Raw genomic sequence first — 19,650 nt, 5'->3', positions numbered from 1 at the left:
AGTATTTTAATAGTAAATTATTATTCAAGCTGAACGTTCTCTGACTTGTATGTCCAATGACGGAAAAATAATTCTGTTTAAAAAAAAGGGATGGGTCCCAGAAACTGAGTTGCTTTCCTTGGTACTATTACCCACGAACCTCGTGGCAGTCAAGACAGGGAAGCGATTAGACATTTTCGAGAATCAGACACTCAATATCCGCGTTTAACGCTTCTTGCTTGCCTTCTCCATTCCTCCTCCCAGCTCCTCTTTACTGTTGCAGTAAAAAGGCTAAAAATTCACCGCCCACCAAGTTAACTTCGCAAGCCCACTTCTCTCTCTTTCCTTTTTTGTTTTGTTTTTTTCTTTCCTCCAATCTGAACAAGACAACAAGAAGTGTCGTCCTCTTCTTTCTCTTTATTCACCAAACAACATTAACGAGTCTCTCAATTTACACACAAACAATGACTTCTCACGCCATCTCCTTCGTTGCACTGCCCGAAATACCTAGGGTTTTATATCTCACCTGAACTCCTCTCAAATTTTTCACAATCAGCAAAATCTTCACCCAATTTTGATAATTCTTTTTTTCATTTTTCCCCGTATGGAAATACAGCAGTCGGAACAGTTACATGGTCAGCCTTTGGAAAAGGTTTCCAATCTGGGTCAGCTTTGTTTAGATGCAGAAATTAAGGCAGAGAAAGGTTTTGAGAGTAATTCGAAGGAAATCGAGCTGAAGTGCGTCGGTCAATGCTATCGTATCCAGCAAATTAACGGTACCCAGCTGGTCAAAGCTCCGGAGGGTGCAGTTGCTCAGGATGCTGGCTTGACGGTCAGAGATGCTGGTGGTATGGTGGATGTAGAGGTCAAGTTTGGGACAATGAGTAATCGGAAACGGGGACGCCCTCCCAGAGCTAGTCAGGTCAAACCCAAAAAACGTCAGCCACCGCCGTCGCAGAGGAGAAAGAAAGAGGAGGAAGATGTTTGCTTTATTTGCTTCGATGGTGGCAGTCTGGTCTTATGTGATCGCAGGTAAGTAACTAGTGTTGGCTTTCTTTTTCTCTCATCTTTCTTGCTTAGAATTTTCTGAAATCTAAATTAGACATTTCTGGTGCAATCTGGTTTACCTAACTTGTAAGCTGAAGAATTTTCCCTCACACAATTAAAATTTTGTTTATATGATGATCATTTTCTGGGTTTCAAAGCCAGGGTTTCCAGAGTTAGAATTTTGTATGGTAGTTGTTAATGTATCTATTTTTGGTGTTCTGGTAATTTAGGGGATGTCCTAAAGCTTACCATCCTTCATGTATCAAGCGGGACGAAGCATTCTTTCGTTCAAAGGCTAAATGGAACTGTGGTATGTTTATTTTTTTTAATTAATATTGCATAATTTCTATATGTTTGCCTGTATAATGTATTTCGATTTATGTCTTGCTGTGTTTATTTGAATGCTTGTTTTACTTGAGAATTCACTTTAGCTGTTATAAGTCTTTTCTTTGTTACCAATTTGTTGTCTCCTTATTTAATAAGTAGTTTTTTGGAATTTATCATTTATTAATTTGCCAGCTGTGTCATTGATTTCAGGGTGGCATATCTGTAGTACCTGTCGGAAGTCTTCGCATTATGTTTGCTATACTTGTACATATTCTTTATGCAAGGGATGCATTAAGGATGCTGATTATTTTTGTGTAAGAGAGAACAAAGGACTTTGCGCAGCATGCATGAAAACTATCATGATGATGGAAAACAGTGCTTTACGAAATCAAGGATCAGTATGTTCAATTTCTTTCCTATGAGGATTTTGATACTTACAGTTGCTTGCTCTGTTGTGTGAGCTGTTTTTTTCTTAACTTGGTAATATTTGAAATGGTAATTTACAAATATTTAAAAGAAAGAACCCGTTTTTGGGATCCATTGCAAATTGCTCTTGTTTGGGTTGCTATCGTTGTTCTTGATCAGTTTATACCTAATTTCCATCTGCAACTACTAATGCGGTTTCTTTCTAAATTTTTTTGGCTGTTGTTGTTCTTATAGCTTGTGGATGTAATTTAAGATTGGGTTGCATTCCAGTGCCTTTTATTCATCTATTTGAAACTTTGAACTTTTTTTACAAGGTTACCGTATTCATATAGCGGTTTTTGGCTGTCTCATTTCCTTTTGTTTACTTTCCCTTTCCCTGGTTCAGGAGCAGGTGGATTTTGATGATCAAACTAGCTGGGAATATCTATTCAAGGTTTACTGGGTGTGCTTGAAAGAGAAGCTAAATTTAACTTTGGATGAGCTCACCCAAGCTAAAAACCCTTGGAATGTACCTTCTATTAACAGTCTCAAGGGAAAATGTTCTGTTGAAGTTGATAGATCTTTTCTTATGGCTTCTAAGTGTGAATCATCTGGTGATGTTATTGCACCTCATATTAACAGATGCGCTAGTTCAGAAAATTCTTCTGGCAATGCAGAAGCAAATCATGCTAAGAGGAGAAAGACTGAGAACCTACTGGAGTTTCTTAACAAGCCGGACTCCCTTAGTACAGAAAAATCAGGTGGTGATGAAGGAACCTCTCCACATGAGGTGCCAAAATGGGCAACGGATAGTCTCTTAGAGTTTGTTGCTTTCATGAAAAATGGTGATACATCAAAGATAACCCCACCAGAAGTCCATGATCTTCTGCAGGAGTATGTGAAGAAAAACAATTTACATGATCCTAATCAGCAGTGTCTAGTTGTTTGTGACTCAAGACTACGTGGTTTGTTAGGAAGAGAAAGGGTGGATCATATTGAAATGCTTGGGATTCTTAAGGCACACTTTCTTGATCAAGAGACTCGTCAAACAATGATAGGTGTTGCTGATGCCTTTGCTAGCCAGATGGAGAATGACACAGAAAATGATGACCAATTAATATCGGAAAATGTTAATAGGCGTAAAACATGTAAAAGTAATAAAGAAGCTATTATGGATCCTAATGGATATGCAGCAATTGATGTGCACAACATCAACCTGGTATACCTGAAACGTAATTTTGCTGAGAAACTTATCGATGAGAGTGACAATTTTCGAGAGAAGGTTGTTGGATCAATAGTGCGGATAAAGATAAATGGCACTGATCCAAAGCAAGATATGCATAGGCTTGTTAGAGTAACAGGTAAATGTGTGTGTGTGTGTGTGTATCAAAGCTCCTAGTTGCCTTTTAAAGTTAAAAGAGATATTAAAAACTGTACTATTTTGTACACTGGAAAACTTTCCTTGCTACAAAGTTGTAACCTTTTGAGGGTTTTGTGTACAGGTACAACCAAGGCAGCTGAACCATATGTAATTGGAGACAGAAAAACTGATTTAATGATAGAAGTTCAAGATTTGAAAAAGAGTGATTTGCTTCCGATTGATGCGATTTCAAATGAGGAGTTCTCTGAGGTGTTATAACGTAACCCTTGTGTACATCTTTCCTATTTATTAAAAGGATTATGCTTTCGGAGTTTCCAAGCATATTGGATTCACTCTATACATGGAAAATGACAGTTCTACCTTTTGGAGGTTTTCTTCATGTGAATGAGAAACAAAATGGTTTGAGCATCATCCTGCTCTATAAAAAAAAAATCATGACATCGCTGTTGAACTTTTTCAACCATTCATAAGAATATACTTCTAGACCTAATAAGATAAATGAACTTCTCCATTGGAATATTAGCTACACTGATCGGGACATGGTGTCTATTGTATTAATTTAGGAGTTGAGTGGACTCCATTAATTAACCTTGAAAGTCAACATCACTGGTACTTACTATTCTATGTGTGGCTGTAGTTTTAGGCATTGGTGCAGATATTTGTTGCACACAACTATGATGATTATCACATTCTATCATTTGGTTACATTTATTTGAATTTTAAATCAATTCTCACTCAGCCAATTTGGTTATAATCGTGGAAGCATTTGTGGCGACAAATCATCCTAGATGTTTAATGTTTTGCTGAACTTCGTATTTTTTTTTTTTTTAAAGTTTTAGGCAGTCTTGCTTAAAGTCACTCATTGCCTGACATTCATACATTTAAACATATGAAGCTAGAGTATATTTAAAGCATATTTCATTTTATTCATGCAGGTTTGCTTTTCCTGTTGGAAAACTCAATTTGTTTCATGACAGTTGAGGATTTAGTAGAGAGCCATGAAGATGGCATTACATAATAATATGGGCACAACATATGATAATGCATTGAAGACGTTGAGATTCTCTAGGTCACCATGTAGAGTATTAGATGCATCATGATTAACTTGAAATTTTCTCAAGTATTTTTCTCAATTTATTTGTTAATATGACATCTACTGTCAATATTTGCACAATTGTTTGTCTGTTTAGTGAGCTTTGTAATGTTTGGGGTATTGTTAGGTACCTTACGATAGGTACCATAGGAAATGCACTGCTAGGTTTTTACCATTTATTAGTAAATGCTATCAACCTGATCTTATTTCCCTGGGGAGTACACTGGATTTCCTTGTGTGTTGATGTGTAATTATGTTTCCCAGGATGAATGCAGACGGTTACGCCAGAGCATCAAATGTGGACTCATGAAACATTTTACAGTGGTAACTCTGTGTACCATTCATGTATGCTTTTTGAGCTTTGATATTTGCACTGCCGTTTCTGAAAGATGTATGCATTCTTGTAGGGAGAGATTCTGGAGAGAGCATTAAAATTACAATCACAGAGAATTGATGATGTAAGTTTTTAGCAGTTTATACCCATGCATATCTGTGAGTTATAATGCTAATTTGTGGCTTAGCTGTTGTATGGAACTATTCATTTTTGGTGCTTTTCAATATTTATGCAATGTTCTGCTTTTATATTTATCACTTAATTAAAAATTTGAAATTTCTTGCCTTTTTTAATCATACTTTTTTCGTATTGTCTTGATTCTCCATTTTAGTTACTGGAAGCACAGAAACTGCAGCATATACATCTCCGTGATCAAGCTAGTGAAAAGGGACATGAAAATGAATATCCTTTGTTACTAAATATTATTAGGACCTATCTGAGCTTTTTCCATGCTTGTGAATTTTTAATGGGACACAATGAGTGCCCTCAATTTCACTGTATTCGGATCACTAAACAGGTAAATATCTGTGCAAATTTAAAGTTAAAAAATTTTTGGGCAACATACTAAAATCCTTTAGGTATAACTTATTTACATAAATTCTGTGGTAATATTTTTTTTGTTAGAAGACTTTGATATGAGAATCAGAAATCAGTTTCTAAATTTCCTAATTAATGTAGGAAGCGTAAATTTTTACCCGGAGTGCTTCAGATGGAAAATGTTTGCTTATTTCAAATTGAACCATAATTTCACACATCTACCAAGGAGATTCTTTTATAAAATTACAAATGACAAGATATTGATAAGTCGTACTAAATTTTGCTGAATCAATAAAATGGTTGAAATTTTAAAATAATGATTTAGAACTGAAGAAAGCCTCAAAAACAAGTTTTCAGCTATATGGAATAACAATGTTATAATGTTTCCCAGACTTTATAACTAATATTTTTTTACCAAACATTAACCTTATACAGTTCTTTGGAGCTCAAAGGGGGTGTATCCGGCTTTAAAATTTGGAGAGTTGGCTTTCTTTTTTGTCATATTCTCTTTCACCTTCTTGTCTGTTTTATGTTTCTTGTAATGCAATCCAGTTTGGTATAACATTGTCTAGTATTCCTTGACAATGTTGCACAGTCAGAGAATGTGTAGAGAATTTAGAGCTTTTGAGCTCTCCTGATACTCACAAGCACAGGCTTCTTGGAGTGGAAGTAGTACATATTGACCCACACATGGATCCGAGTTATGAGGCTGAAGATGATGTTGGAGATTTTGGTGAGAAGAAATCAGGTCTCTGGCATTTGCATATTGATATGGAAGAAATCTTTAAAAATTTGTTTTCCTCTTTTTAGTTTTGATGATAGTTTTGCTGTTATATATGCAGTTAATCCTAAATCAGTTTCTGGGGTTGCCTCTGGAAAACTTCTAACATCAAATTCTGTGGGTATTATGCAACCTTCTTTTCTTAAGAAAGAGAATGCATGGTACTATGAAGATCCCAATGGAAAGAGTCAGGGACCATTTTCCATTGCGCAGCTGCGTAAATGGAATAATAGTGGATATTTCCCTGTTACTTTGCGAGTATGGAGGACAGATCAAAAGCAAGATGATTCTATGCTTCTAACGGATGCTTTGAATGGGGGATTTGATAAGGCTTCTGAGAGTCGAATGAATATTGGAATTTGTTGTGACCAACAGGCCTTTGGTGAGGGCCACGCTAATAATCAGGTCCACAGCAAGGGCACTAAAGTTCCATCTTCTGAAGAAAACTGTACGCTTCCACATGTTCATAGTGCTTCAAATGGCTGGGATTCAAACACTTCTTTTGTGGCTTTGTTGAATTCTTGTGAAATTGCAGACCAGGCGGAGAAGTCCCAGCTTGTAAAGGAAAATCAGGGGTGTGAAATGCGCCTGGATGGGGGTGAGACCAAATTGGGGCATTCATTTGAGCAAAATTCAAGATCTCCACCCATAGATAGTTGTATAAATGGCTGGGATAACACTGCTCTAGTGAATTTTGTGAAAGTTTTTGAATTGATAGATCAGAATCAGGAGGTTGAGTTCTCTGATCTACCCAGCTCCACCGCCAATCAGAGTCATGTGCTGGGTGAAGATTCTGAAATGAAAAAGCCTAGGTGTACAGCATCCAGTCCAGTGGCTGGTGGACCACAGCTACCTGATGTGGCTGGCAAATGGAGTGGGTATTCCCCTTCTCCAGCAAAACCTCCGTTAGACAAGAGGGAGTCTGATGTTGTGGTAGCATCTATCGGAAAACAGACTGAAGTGCCAAATGATCATGCTGCTACACCAACTTCGGTGCCCAGTGATCATTCCTCTTCATCCCACCCTGCATCTAATGCTTCTAGTTGGCAGCCAGCTGTGGTTGCTGAACTTGAGGAATTCACTGCCTGGTCTGAAGAATCTGTTTCAGAGCTCTTGGCAGAAGTTGATGAAGCAATGCGGTCGCTTAATGGGGTAGCATCTCCGACTTCACCTTTGCACTGTGGTGCTGAAAATGATTGTTTTAGCCCTCTGAGGGGGTTAAGCTCAAGACCTGATACAGGCAGAAGTACTTCCCTGAGCCCTGGTACTGATATACAAATTATTTCTCGGTCACCTGTGAACGAGGAGCCACAGGGGATATCCCAGGGGGATGTTCTTGATCTTCAGAAAAGTTCTGTTGGGCGTTCTTCCACAAGTAATGAAGTGGGGATCCTGGAAGAAGTTTCAAAGCCCCCCAGTGATGATTCAGTTAATCAATGTGAAGCAGCTTCAAACTTCTCGCCGCCTTTACCTCCTGTGACAAGTTGGGAGATGGCCACCATGGACACCACTTGGAGGTCTGGAACTGAAACTACAAATATCAGTGAGGGAGCTTTGCAGGGAAATGCAGACTTGGGATTTAGAGGGTTGTTTCAAGGAATTATGAATGATGATTTGATAACCAATCAGTGGGGAAATCTAGGCATCTGGGGAAGCCAACCTAGGTATAGTCCAAGAGACTTTCATGTTGATTCCATGGATTCAAGTTTTGGTAGTGGTAGGCCAGTGTTGAATGGGCAGCCAACGTATGATGATGGGAATGGAGGAGGAAAGATAATGGATCATGATGGAAATGGAGGCGCATCTTTTGGACTTACACCCAAAGGTCAGCAAGTTTATAAATTTGATGGAAACGGGTTCCACAAAGATGGTACATCTTCTTCTAGTTACTTTCACCCATGATTTAGGATTTAACTGTAGTTTTGTGGTATTTAGTAATGGGATTCATGGCTCATCTTCGGAAAGTTTCTCATGTTAATGCTCTCAATTTTAACCAGTGCAGCAAGTATATCAGTTAGTTAAGTAGTAGAATACAGAAATCTATTTTGGGATTAGTTTAGAAGCTTAAGTAGCACAACTCAATTGTCATGGCCCATGATTGTGCTAAATATTTAATTTTTAGCTGTATTGATGGCTTCTAATTCCTTTCAATTCCTTACATGTTCCCTGGGACTGGACAAAATCAAATTTATAGGGTTTTTGTAATTGTAATCATATACCAAATTTGAACATTTATTTGTATATTTTGTTTACCTTATTTACATGAATAATCTAGTGTTATAGATAGTGTTGCAAATGACCTGCCGTGGATTGGCTTGTTGGCTTGTGTCATGTTAGGTTCAACTTGATTATTGTCGAACCAAGCTTGAGTTCAAGCTATGTCTTTATGCTATTAAGTTGAGATCTAACCAACCACCATTCTCTCGACTCAACTTAGCTGTAGATGGTGTATTGGATGAATTTGGGTTTTTAGACTTTTAGAATTGCATTATGGTTATTTGTTGTCTATGCTCGGGAGATTTTACCATAAACCCGAGGATCACGGCTACCGGCAGGCAAGCTACACAAGAATAAATGGCTTTTCAAATTAATTTATCAGTAGTCCCAAGTCAAAATAAAAATTCACCTACTCATGTATTTCTAATGTAGTATCAAAAAGGGGGTTTTCTGACAGTGCACCATTTGATTTGGGTCAAGTCTAAAAGAGGATCTAATTGAGATTGGATTGAATTAAAAAAAAAATTCTAATCGGGATTAACAAATTGAACAAATCAAAATTTGAATTTGGTTTGATTTATAAAATTAAAGACTTGAACTTGATTCAAAAGTAATTTGATTTTGAATTCAATTTTAGATTAGTTTGAATGTAAATATTTGAATTAGTTTGAATTTAACTCATTCATCAATTTGAATTTGATTTTATTTGAGTTTAAACTCAATTTTTTTATTTTGATAATCATGAATCTTATCTATATTTGTTAAATAGGTAAATTTAAAGTATAGTGATTAGAGTTAATATGATAGAGACTTGAATCTAAATTTTTACAGTAAAAATTTTAATACTCTACTAATTTTGTTAACTCTTAAGGTATAAAAAGACTTGATTTTTTTGATATAAGTTATGATTTGAGTTTATATGGATGAAATCTAATTCAACACTTCATAATGAGATTATAATTATTAATAATATATTATATATATTTTTGTCTATATTAGGTAATTAATTATAAAAGTACATTTTCCATCATATTATGGAAAAAAATAACGAAAGATGGGCAAATGTATAAATAAGCCATGGACAGGGGTTAAAAAATGGCCAAATGACTATTTCCCACCCAAGGTTTGATATTTTTTCAAGTTTCCACCCTTTAACTATGGAAACATCAAACACCCACCTATGACCGGTTAGATTTAACAAAACTCTAATGGTAATAAGGGTAAAATCGTTATTTTCTTTATAATATTAAAAATAAACTAAAATAGAATCTATTTTGCCCCCTTAAACTTTAAAAACTAAAATTTTCTCTCAGCCTAAGTTTTAAAAAATCACAGTTTCACCCTAGGGTTTCGTTTTGAAATCTTCGGCGACATCTCTGGCTCCATTGCCGACGACTTCTCCCTCCCGAAGCATCCTTTCCTTCCGATGATCTCTTTCCTCTCATTTGGACTCCCGATCGGAGTCGGAGAAGCTGTGGAAGACGAAGAACTTCGTCGGGGAAGACGAATCCCAGTCGTCGGATGCGTAGTGCGTAGTGAAGAGTTCTTCGTATGTGTCGATCGATCGCTTCTCCCAGTCATTGGATGCGTCGATCGATCGTCTTCTCCCAGACGAAGAAATTTTCTCCCAGTCGTCGGATGCGTCGATCGATCTCGACTTCTTTCTGCGTCGGATACGTAGTGCAAGAGTTGAGGGGGGTCAGAGGTGGAAGAGAAACCGTCGGGAGGGGTAAACGGTCAGTGATGGCGTCGGAGAAAGTGAAAGGGTTTGGAAATAAACCCTAGGAGGGGAAATGCAATTTTTTCAAACTTAGCTTAAGGAAAAAAAATGTTAGTTTTTAAACTTTTAGGGGGGAAAATGAGATTAAATTTACTACCGTTAGAGTTTTGTTAAATCTAACCAGTCATGAGTGAGTGTTTAGTATTTCTATAGTTAAAGGATGAAAACTTGAGAAAACATCAAACCTTGGGGGGGACATAGTCGTTTGGCCGTTAAAAAATATATATATAGTGATTCAACCTGTGGACGGATTCAAATAAAATCTGTAATACGACGTGGTCGATGGTCGTTTTTGACTTGAACGGCCTCGCCTTTTCCAAATAGAAAATTAGGACTGAGGCCTACATTGATTCCAGAGCTTCCCTGGTACAGCGTTGCAAAATTTGAAGGACTGCACTGCTGTCCTGTACAAATTATGAAACCCAATTTTGACTATTGAATTATAAATAAATCACAAAAATAAAATAAAAATGTTTGATTTGTCATAATTCATACATTTGTTGATGTCAACGACGTCGTATCTCTCGCCCACGCACCGGTATGCAGCCGGTGCACTATTCGCTATTGCTCTCCACCAGGCGCAGATCCACCAGACTCGCCCGTTGGGCTTGTCCACGGAAGAAGATTTATCTGAGGACCGAAGCAGTTGTAGCAGTAGCAGTGACTCGGTCTCCGAAGACCCTGAACTTTGGGTCCATGAAAAGTCGGGTCTGCTCCGCCCCGTTTTCAGGTGATTTCGGTTGTTTATGATTGTTTGGAGGACTATGATTTATTGTAATTGATAATCTCTTTAAAAATCATTACGGGTAGTGGAATTGGAACTGATACACTAGTTCTATATTTTTAGTTCTGTTAATGCATTTGAGTTTGGTCAATTTCTGGGAGCTCAAATTGTGCTAATTTGCATTGACTCAGCTGCCATTTGAAAAGATTGATAATATCATTGATTAATTGGTTTTAAAATCGACAGTGTATTGATTATTGATCATTGTGTCAGTTAGTACCTTAATGTTCATTTTGTCATGGACAGAAGTTTGGGGAAATAATTAACATAAGGTTTCATGCCTGAAATTTTCTTATTTAGGACCCATACTGCTTATTTTGGTGCCAAAATTCTCCATCGACAGTGCATTGATTATTGATCATTGTGTCAGTTAGTACCTTAATGTTCATTTTGTCATTGACAGAAGTTTGGGGAAATAATTAACATAAGGTTTAATGCCTGAAATTTTCTTATTTAGGACCCATACTGCTTATTTTGGTGCCAAAATTCCCCATTGAACAGGAGCTGAGGGCTTTGGGTTAATATAAACTCATTTTCTCCCTCTTCTTTGCTAGGTCCCTTTTAAAGACAAAACTATGAGGTCAACAAAGGCCAAAGTGGACTGGCAACTTTAAGTAGCCTGCCATGTGCAGGAATTTGCACCAACGGTTTAGATGCAGTGTACTTATTCACAGTGGTCTTCATATAAAACTGGTCTCTGTTTTAATTTAAGTGCGTGGTCTACAGTTTTGTGCATAAGGAGTATTCATGGGCAATCTACATTTGGCATTTAGTTGAAACTTAATCTTGTCTAACCATTTAGAGCTTATAGCACAAGGAGTTGTGATTGTTTATAGCATAGATTGATAACCAATTATCTTTAGTCCTTGTATAAATGTTAGTTTAGAAGTAGTTTCTTCTATTTTCAAGTTTTTTGTTAACCTTGTTTTGAACAGATTTCTGGAGATTGATTCAGCAGCATGGCTTGGACTTGAGGAAACAGCTGGATCTTGTCCTGCTCAGCATCATGTTGGAGCTGTATGTTCTTATGTCTCATGTATATTTCTGTTCCACAGAAAGCTATCAAGGCTTTTCCTTTTAACGGGGTCATGGTGCTTGTTATGCAATTTGAGGTGTTAATATATCCAGTTTAATGGTTTAGAAAGAGAACTGTATGTTTAAAATAAGTTTGTTGGTTAAGTTGTGACCAAACTAGTTATATGTAGTTTTAAGGGTGCGTTTGGTTTGGGTAATATTTTATTATAAAAAACAAAAGATTACTACAGTGATAAATTACCTAAAAGATTATTAGATATAAATTAGTACTCTATTTGATAAAAATTAGTAAGTTTAAATAATTATTATGTTTAATTGGATGTAATAAAAAAGAATATTAAGATATTATTTTACTTAAATGTCCTAAAGTTATTAGGTATAATTATTATATAATATTCTTCATGTTACTTGTTGTATTAATTGAAAATGATGGTATTTTTATCTTAAAAAATTAATAAGTATGGATAGAATTGTAACAAAATTAATGCTTTAGTAATATTTTAATACTTAAGGTGGAGGTAATAATTAGATTACTCTTTATATTACCTATCACATTATCATCGGTAATAGAAGATTATTAAAATATTTTATTATCTGATAAACAAAGTCTTTAATAAAAAATAGATTATTGGAGTAATTTTTTATTACTTTGAACCAAATACTCCTTAATAGAAATAAAGAACTCAACATAGCCTTTGCTCTCAATTAGTGAAAGGTTTACATTATAGCTTTGAGGAATCGGATAGTGTTTCCAGTAATTTACTGCCTTTTTGTTTTTTCCTTTCTCTCCCTACCCATCATCTTTTTCTTAGATTCTTTAATGCCCATGCTTAAAATTTTAGTTGTGTCTTATCTTGATTAACTACAATGAATATAAATCTTGTCACAGTTTTTGAGATTGCTTTCAGTAGAAAGTGATGATAGTTCTTCCCAGAGTTCAGATGAGGAATTAGCCTTGGCAAAAGCTGTTGATGTTACAGCATGCAGCCTAGAGACAAATTCTGAATCTTCTGAGTCCAAGAAAGAGAAACATCAACAATATGAAGTTGAATGTCGTGAGAAATGTTCTGCTGCTGAAATGCAGTCGGTCTCTGAATCAGTAAATAAGCACATGACCACTCAGAAAGATTCAGAAAGTAATATGTCCAAAGGTGCTCCTATTAGTTCTGGCAGTAATGTTGATGAGAGACCCATTGAAGGGGGAACAAACCTTGGTTATCAGAGGAAAGTTACAGTTCTATATGAACTTCTGTCAGCTTGTCTGGCAGACGCACCTGACGATAGCAAAAAAATTAACCAGCGAAGAAAGGGTTATGATGCTCGACATCGTGTGGCTCTTCGACTGTTGGCAGCGTGGCTTAATATCAATTGGATAAAAATGGTATGCATGCTAGTCATCCTTATCAGGTGCCATACAGTTTTTACACTATCTGTTTATCAAATTCTCCCACTATTGATACCAACAATATTGATAGCATGACTTTTGATCATTACAGTAATTATATTAATTTATTTTCATGTCAGCTGTCCATATTTATGTTTAATAAGAAAAAGGTTTCAGCACTCTAAAACATGCAGAAAGATATTATACTACATTTTATGCACATGTTTCTCAGTTGCTTGCCCTTCTTTATCTAGTTGTTTTATCTCTCTGGAAGTTATACACACTTTTCTTTTTTCCACTGCATGGGTGCTTCAGGATGTCTACTGATTTTAAATTGAAAGATTGTGATCTATGTATTCTTCTTATTAATGGAACTTCTATATTCTAGGAGGCCATAGAGATGATGGTCGCTTGCTCAGCAATGGCTTTAAGAAAAGCTGAAGAATCAAAGGAAGAAAGTAGTTCACCAAAAAGCAAATGGGCTAAATGGAAGCGTGGTGGTATAATTGGTGCAGCTGCATTAACTGGGGGAACCTTGATGGCAATAACTGGAGGTATTTGAATATCTGTAAATTTCAAAAAGTGTTGTAATTTTTACACCAAACAATTTTCTCATAGCTTTGACATTGTGGACATTTCACTTCACATCTTTTTGTTAAACAGGATTAGCTGCTCCAGCAATTGCTGCTGGATTTGGTGCTTTAGCTCCAACATTAGGCACTCTCATCCCTGTAATCGGAGCAAGTGGGTTTGCTGCAGTTGCTAGTGCTGCTGGAACTGTTGTTGGTTCTGTTGCCGTTGCTGCATCATTTGGAGGTGAGTTATTGATTACATGTCTTAACAAGCATCTTCTAGAATCTGCTCGGGCACGTTATCATTTTATTTTCTCTACAAGGAAAAACAAATATGTTTGACACATTCACTGCATATGTATTTGCAAAAAGTCGGTCATCTATGGATGTTGAAAACATAAGTTTACAATTGGGCACATGTTTAATTTGTGTTTGACTTATTGCATGGTGTCTTACACACAGTACCACATCTTTCCTTGTTGACAAACATGGATTAAATTCCTCTGCCACAATTGATATGAGGAATAGATCCCTTAAATTCTTGCTCCTCCAAGAATATACTCAACCAATTGGAGACCCACACTGTTATGGACAAGTTCAAGATATGCTTGATTTTCTTTCCATTTGTGCTCTCAAGGGGTTTTTCCGTTACCTATTTAAGGCCTGGTGCATGTTAAATGACAATTCTTTGCAGTGTATGGTTATATATAATAAATTCTTTTATAGATTTGATAGATTATTTCATGATTATTTAGACAGAAATTTATATATCATCTTTTATACATTTTATTGGATTTTAACGGAGAGAATGCAAATCTATCGTCATTCACATGTCTACTTCCTTCTATGTCGTAGAAAATGGTGTGGCAATCTTTTCCCTCTTTTTATAATGAAAATTTTTTTATTTCCGCCTCTGTCTCTGTGTGGAAAATGAGTTATTTGTGATGAAAAATTTATTTGCTTATTGTTCTGCATATTGCCACCAGCTGCTGGAGCTGGACTTACGGGGTATAAAATGGCTAGGAGAACTGGAAGCGTTGATGAATTTGAATTCAAACCTATTGGAGAAAACAATAATCAAGGCGTGAGTTTCTGCATCCACCTTTTTTGGGGATAATCTATTAATTGTATTTATTTTATGATCTTTTTCTCATTTTATGAACTCTTTCTCTCTCTTAACCCTCCTTTCCTTTCAGCAATGGTATTTGTATATATTTAATTGATTATTCTGAACTTAAGTGGTAATTCTACTTATTTGTCAGCGGCTAGCAGTTGAAATTATGGTCTCTGGATTAGTTTTTCATGAGGAGGATTTTACCAGGCCTTGGGAAGGAAAACGTGACAATATGGAGAGGTATGGACTCTATACCACCTTCCACTTGCTGGAAATTTCTACTTGTCAGTTTTCTTTTTCCAAGTTAATTATACCAGAAATTAATTGATTCTTTCACATTTTATGTATTTAGTTATTTCCACTGGGCTCTGGCATATTGTTTCTTGCATTTACTTAATTGGAACTGTTGATTTTCTTATTGGAGTGTGCTATCATTTGAAGAGAGTAAAGCATCCAGGCGCACAAGATAGTTCATTGTCCACAAATAAAGTGAAAGTTTCTGCCTTTAATTGGATAAGGGAATCTGATTCCTTTATTTTCATTAATATTTTTTGCAATATATATTTGTCAAGGAAAAATTTATAATGCTTGAACAGACCCAAGAGTAGAACCATAATCAACTCCCAGCTCAAAGCCATATAAGACAAATAAGGCAATAGATGCTTTTTCAAAGTCTTTTGAGACAGAAGCCAAAAGAGATGACAGTAACTTTGATCTTGTCCCAGTAAACCCTGATTTCTTCCTCTATTGGCTTCAAAAATCCTTTTATGTTGTTCACCTTAGAGTTGAACTGTTTGAAATCAAGTGGAGGATTTTCTTTACTCAACATCTTAGAGTAGTGTTTGCAAGTAAATAGCCTGAAGAGTCAAGCTTCCATACTCTTTTGTCTCCTCTGGACTCATTAATGGAACCGCATCTAATTCCTTTGGAAGTTTAAGTTATAGCATTCATGTGGGGAACAAGAATCAAGAGGTGTAAATAGTGATACCATTCTATTAAGGGCCACTCTATAAAGAAAGGGCAACATTGATTCAAGCTAAAACCCTCTTACCATTTATCCTCCCATAAACAAATTTCCTTACCATTTCGAACCTTTAAAATAATGAAAGATTTGAAGTTGAATATTTCTTAGAAATGGGTTGGGTTTAATTAGCATCTAATGCTAACTACTACGGCTCAAGTTGGTGAATCTAAGTAACATTCTTTTTTGTAAGCATGGTATTGAAGTTACCTGGTTAGATAAACTTCTTGACATTTTGAATCTGTCTTGTATTTCCTTTATTTTATTCTAATTGATCTGTTTGATAGCTCTTTTATTTCAAAATGTATGCTCATAGTTTTTGAAGCTCAGAAATGGATTTGAAAAATGCATATCTACTGACCCCAATAAATTTTTAGGTATGCACTGCAGTGGGAGTCCAAAAATCTAATTGCTGTGAGCACTGCAATTCAGGATTGGCTTACCTCAAGTAATTGCTTGGAACACTTTTTTGCCATTATCTTGTCATTAATGCAATTGTGAACAATTATTTTATGATTTCAAGATTGCTTCCACTGCTGTAGACTTAGCTTTGGCATTAATGAAGCAAGGCGCAATGATGACTGTATTAAGCTCACTTATAGCAGCATTAGCTTGGCCAGCAACTTTAGTTTACGCTGCTGATCTTATAGATAGCAAATGGACTGTTGCTGTGGACAGGTTATCTCTTGTCTTGACTGTAAGCTGAATATGTACGTGGGAAGAAGGGGAAAATTGTTTATCCTTCCATCTTGTTTAATTGCAATTTTTGCAGTGTCATGGGTTTGTTGTTTATCCTTCTGACTTTCTGTTGTAGAAATGTAGAAGTATTCAGGACCTGGTAAAAAAATTATTCTAGAAGTAATGAAGAATGTTAAGCAGTTGAGAGTAACTTTGCATGTTTACATAATAAATATTTTGATGTAATGTTGAATTGTACAGAACATTTTAGGACAAATCTTGAATTTTAATGCCATCATGTTTAAGCTTTAAAATTTTTCATTGTCTTATGGAATAATAAACTAAATAGCTAATGAAAATACAGGGACTGCCTTCAGTTTTCAAGAATAATGTTTTGGAGAATGTCATTTATCGGGATATAACTTAGTACTGGGTTGGTTGTTGCTATATAACTTCCTATTCTAGGATGTAAGTTCCATTTATCAGGCTGCCTAAACATATTAACTGTGCATTCTAGATGGACTTTTGCTGATATGTATGTCAAGCTACCGAGGAAACTTAGTACTGGATAGGTTGTTACCAGTTTTTTCTTGTAGTGTTGCTTGTAAGTAGTCAAAATTTGTTTTTCCTGCTATTTTCTAGGTCAGACAAAGCAGGGAGGCTGCTAGCTGAGGTGTTGCTGAAAGGACTGCAAGGAAACAGGTATGCTGACCAAAAGATATTGGTACCAGAGTTCAGTGCCTTGAAATTTCTATTAACTTCTTTGATTTCTCTGTCTTTTGGCAACTGTTCCAGGCCTGTGACCCTTATAGGTTACTCACTTGGAGCACGTGTAATATTTAAGTGTCTTGAATGTTTGTCCGAGACTGAACGCAATGGTAATAAATAAATAGCACTAATTGTACTTCATGAGAGATTGATTAGGTAGCATGATCCTGATGCATTTGCTCTTAATGTTGGTCAGCTGGAATTGTAGAACGGGTTGTTCTTCTTGGAGCACCCATCTCAATTAAAGATCAGAACTGGGAAGCTGTAAGAAAGGTAATTGCAGTTTTTGTTATAAAAAACATATTCAAAGCAATTTCTTTGCATGGATATATATCATTACACCATATACATTATTTCTTGGTTGTTCTATGTTAATTCCTACTGTTTTGCAGATGGTGGCCGGAAGATTTGTTAATGCTTATTCCACGAATGATTGGATGCTTGGAGTTGCCTTCCGCACAAGGTATGCATGATGAACAATGCACTGAGAGAAAATGTGTGGTTAGTAATTGGTAGGACTTACTGGATAATTGGGAGCGGCAATCTAGATAGTAATGTGATAGTCTTTTGTATGTTTACTTTATTGCTATTTTCCGGGAGGTTCTTGTTCAGATCCTAGAAATTTATTGGGTGTTTTCTGAATCAAAACAAATTGCGCAATTGAGTCTGGTAAAAAAGTATCTTTGGTTTCCAATTTGCAATTCTGATCAATAGTAGGTTGAAGCTAGGGATGCTAATGAGTTGAACCGAATATTGTTTGGCTTGAGCTCAATTTGATAGAGTAGCTGTGAGCTCGAGCTTGAACTTGAACTTGGTGAATTCGAGTGTTGCCAACTTGAGCTTAAGCTTAGGAATGAAAGTGAGGACTCAAGCTCGGCACGAGAAATTACATTTAAACACTATAATTTCTATGTTTATTAGTTACTCCCATATTTAAAATCAGAGAATAAGATTTTAGTGGTGTAGATATAAGATTTGTTGAGCTTGCAAGTTCATCGAGCTAAATAACACCAAGCTCGACTCAGGCCATTTGCAACCCTTGTTGAAGCTTTGTTTCCTCATAAGGAAACAATTAGTTAATTTATTAGAGGAAAGGAAAGTTATAGTTTTCAACTGATTTACTTATGGAGAAACTAACAAATTTGTTCAAACAGTCTACTTTCACAAGGATTAGCCGGAATTCAAGCGATTGATGTTCCTGGGATTGAGAATGTAAGTTGTTTCCGCTTTTGCGCAACTCTTTCCTCCCATGAGTTTGATTGTTCAGATTGCTTCCAATCTATATGGCTGACATTTTAGCCATACTAATGAATATGCTTTTAACTCTTTAGGTTGATGTAACCCATCTCATCGAAGGGCACTCTTCCTATCTATGGGCAACTCAGCAGGTACTGGATCAGCTTGAACTGGATACTTATTTTCCTGTTTTTAGAAGCAACATTGACAAAAAGTAGGGTTTCCTGCAAATACAGTTTATGCTTCAAGTAATTTTAGGTGCACTTAGTTTTGAATATTCAAAATTGGGTGTATATTGTTTTATTGTTCTGCTTCATACCATTAATGCGTCTTCTGGTATGAGTTTCACATATTGATTGTGCAAGTTCAGTAATAGCTTGCCATGCCCAGAAGCTCATTGTAAATTATTATAAATAAAACTATGAGGCCTTGACAAAATTGAAATCATTGAAGAATTATGTACAAGTTTCTGTATCATCAAGAGTGAGTTAACCCATTTGTAGAGGCTACAGATCTTTGATTCTCAGGTGAAAGATCACGGTAACATTAGTATGGAATCTTTCTCCTTTTTATGGTTATGAAAATCCAACTAGATCATTTAGTCGGACCGGCTTTATTGGGACCTGATGGTTAGTCCAATTTGGGTGAGCAGCCTGATGGTATTAATCATTGGATTGGGTCCAACCAGATAAACAGTGCCAGTATTCAGTAAATCCACCGTTATCACGGTGGTTTCAAGGGCATGTTGACTTTAGCATGCTTTGTGTAATTTTTTTTTTTTAAAATTATGTTACGACTCGAATCTATGTCCTAGCAATGTATGGACAACACTATCATATTATAAATAAATATTATCTATACAATATTGCTTTTCTAGTTTGATAATTAGTCAATTCGGAAAATCCAGACCAAACTTTTAATTGGGTCAAAGGTCCTCGACTTTCAAAATTTGAATCGGATTAGAACTAAAATTTTATGTTAAATTAGGATTGTTGAAGCCAATAAATTAACAAATTTTCTTATGGAAGGAAATAAACTTTTATATTTTTTTCTATTAAACTATCGATCTTACTTTTAAAATAGAATAAAACAGTGTTTTGTTAAGTATTTTTAATAGAAAATATTAAAAGTGTAATTGTTTTATAACAAAAAATTTGAGATTTTAGTTTTTTCAATT

The 19,650-nt window shown here is 35.8% G+C and overlaps 2 protein-coding genes across 5 annotated transcripts; both read left to right on the top strand.

Moving 5' to 3' along the window:
• The first annotated feature begins 385 nt into the window (after positions 1-385).
• On the top strand, positions 386-8,166 carry LOC123198858 (zinc finger CCCH domain-containing protein 44). 2 transcript variants are annotated; one of them, XM_044613654.1, is made up of 10 exons: positions 386-1,011; positions 1,257-1,336; positions 1,564-1,751; positions 2,165-3,119; positions 3,261-3,388; positions 4,497-4,556; positions 4,640-4,690; positions 4,898-4,968; positions 5,697-5,836; positions 5,946-8,166. In XM_044613654.1, exons 1-10 carry the CDS (start codon positions 584-586, stop codon positions 7,784-7,786), a joined length of 3,942 nt encoding a protein of 1,313 aa, XP_044469589.1. In that variant the 5' UTR covers positions 386-583; the 3' UTR covers positions 7,787-8,166. The 2 variants fall into 2 exon arrangements, with proteins under 2 accessions (XP_044469589.1, XP_044469587.1); XM_044613652.1 differs by having other exon boundaries at positions 390-1,011; positions 5,697-5,851.
• Positions 8,167-10,222: 2,056 nt separating this feature from the next.
• Positions 10,223-18,969, top strand: LOC123199430 (transmembrane and coiled-coil domain-containing protein 4-like). 3 transcript variants are annotated; one of them, XM_044614435.1, is made up of 15 exons: positions 10,225-10,611; positions 11,601-11,682; positions 12,590-13,081; positions 13,473-13,638; positions 13,748-13,900; positions 14,643-14,740; positions 14,919-15,010; positions 16,169-16,239; positions 16,334-16,469; positions 17,112-17,171; positions 17,265-17,347; positions 17,434-17,510; positions 17,630-17,700; positions 18,392-18,449; positions 18,569-18,969. In XM_044614435.1, exons 1-15 carry the CDS (start codon positions 10,385-10,387, stop codon positions 18,689-18,691), a joined length of 1,989 nt encoding a protein of 662 aa, XP_044470370.1. In that variant the 5' UTR covers positions 10,225-10,384; the 3' UTR covers positions 18,692-18,969. The 3 variants fall into 3 exon arrangements, with proteins under 3 accessions (XP_044470373.1, XP_044470370.1, XP_044470371.1); XM_044614436.1 differs by having other exon boundaries at positions 10,226-10,611; positions 11,601-11,701; XM_044614438.1 differs by lacking the exons at positions 17,265-17,347; positions 17,434-17,510; positions 17,630-17,700; positions 18,392-18,449; positions 18,569-18,969 and having other exon boundaries at positions 10,223-10,611; positions 16,334-16,501; positions 17,112-17,146.
• The last annotated feature ends 681 nt before the right edge of the window (positions 18,970-19,650 follow it).

This window comes from Mangifera indica, chromosome 16 (assembly GCF_011075055.1).
Source record: "Mangifera indica cultivar Alphonso chromosome 16, CATAS_Mindica_2.1, whole genome shotgun sequence".
NCBI lineage: Eukaryota > Viridiplantae > Streptophyta > Magnoliopsida > Sapindales > Anacardiaceae > Mangifera > Mangifera indica.
The sequence above is the reverse complement of the archived record's forward strand: the minus strand, read 5'-3'. Positions and strand labels throughout refer to the sequence as shown.

Coding starts and splice junctions, on each gene's coding strand:
- LOC123198858 (XM_044613652.1), top strand. CDS start 584: ATGGAAATACAGCAGTCGGAACAGTTACATGGTCAGCCTTTGGAAAAG. Junction 1,012..1,256: donor CTGGTCTTATGTGATCGCAG/GTAAGTAACTAG, acceptor CTGGTAATTTAG/GGGATGTCCTAAAGCTTACC. Junction 4,969..5,696: donor GAAAAGGGACATGAAAATGA/ATATCCTTTGTT, acceptor ACAATGTTGCAC/AGTCAGAGAATGTGTAGAGA.
- LOC123199430 (XM_044614435.1), top strand. CDS start 10,385: ATGTCAACGACGTCGTATCTCTCGCCCACGCACCGGTATGCAGCCGGT. Junction 13,901..14,642: donor CGTTGCTGCATCATTTGGAG/GTGAGTTATTGA, acceptor TATTGCCACCAG/CTGCTGGAGCTGGACTTACG. Junction 16,240..16,333: donor TCAGGATTGGCTTACCTCAA/GTAATTGCTTGG, acceptor CCACTGCTGTAG/ACTTAGCTTTGGCATTAATG.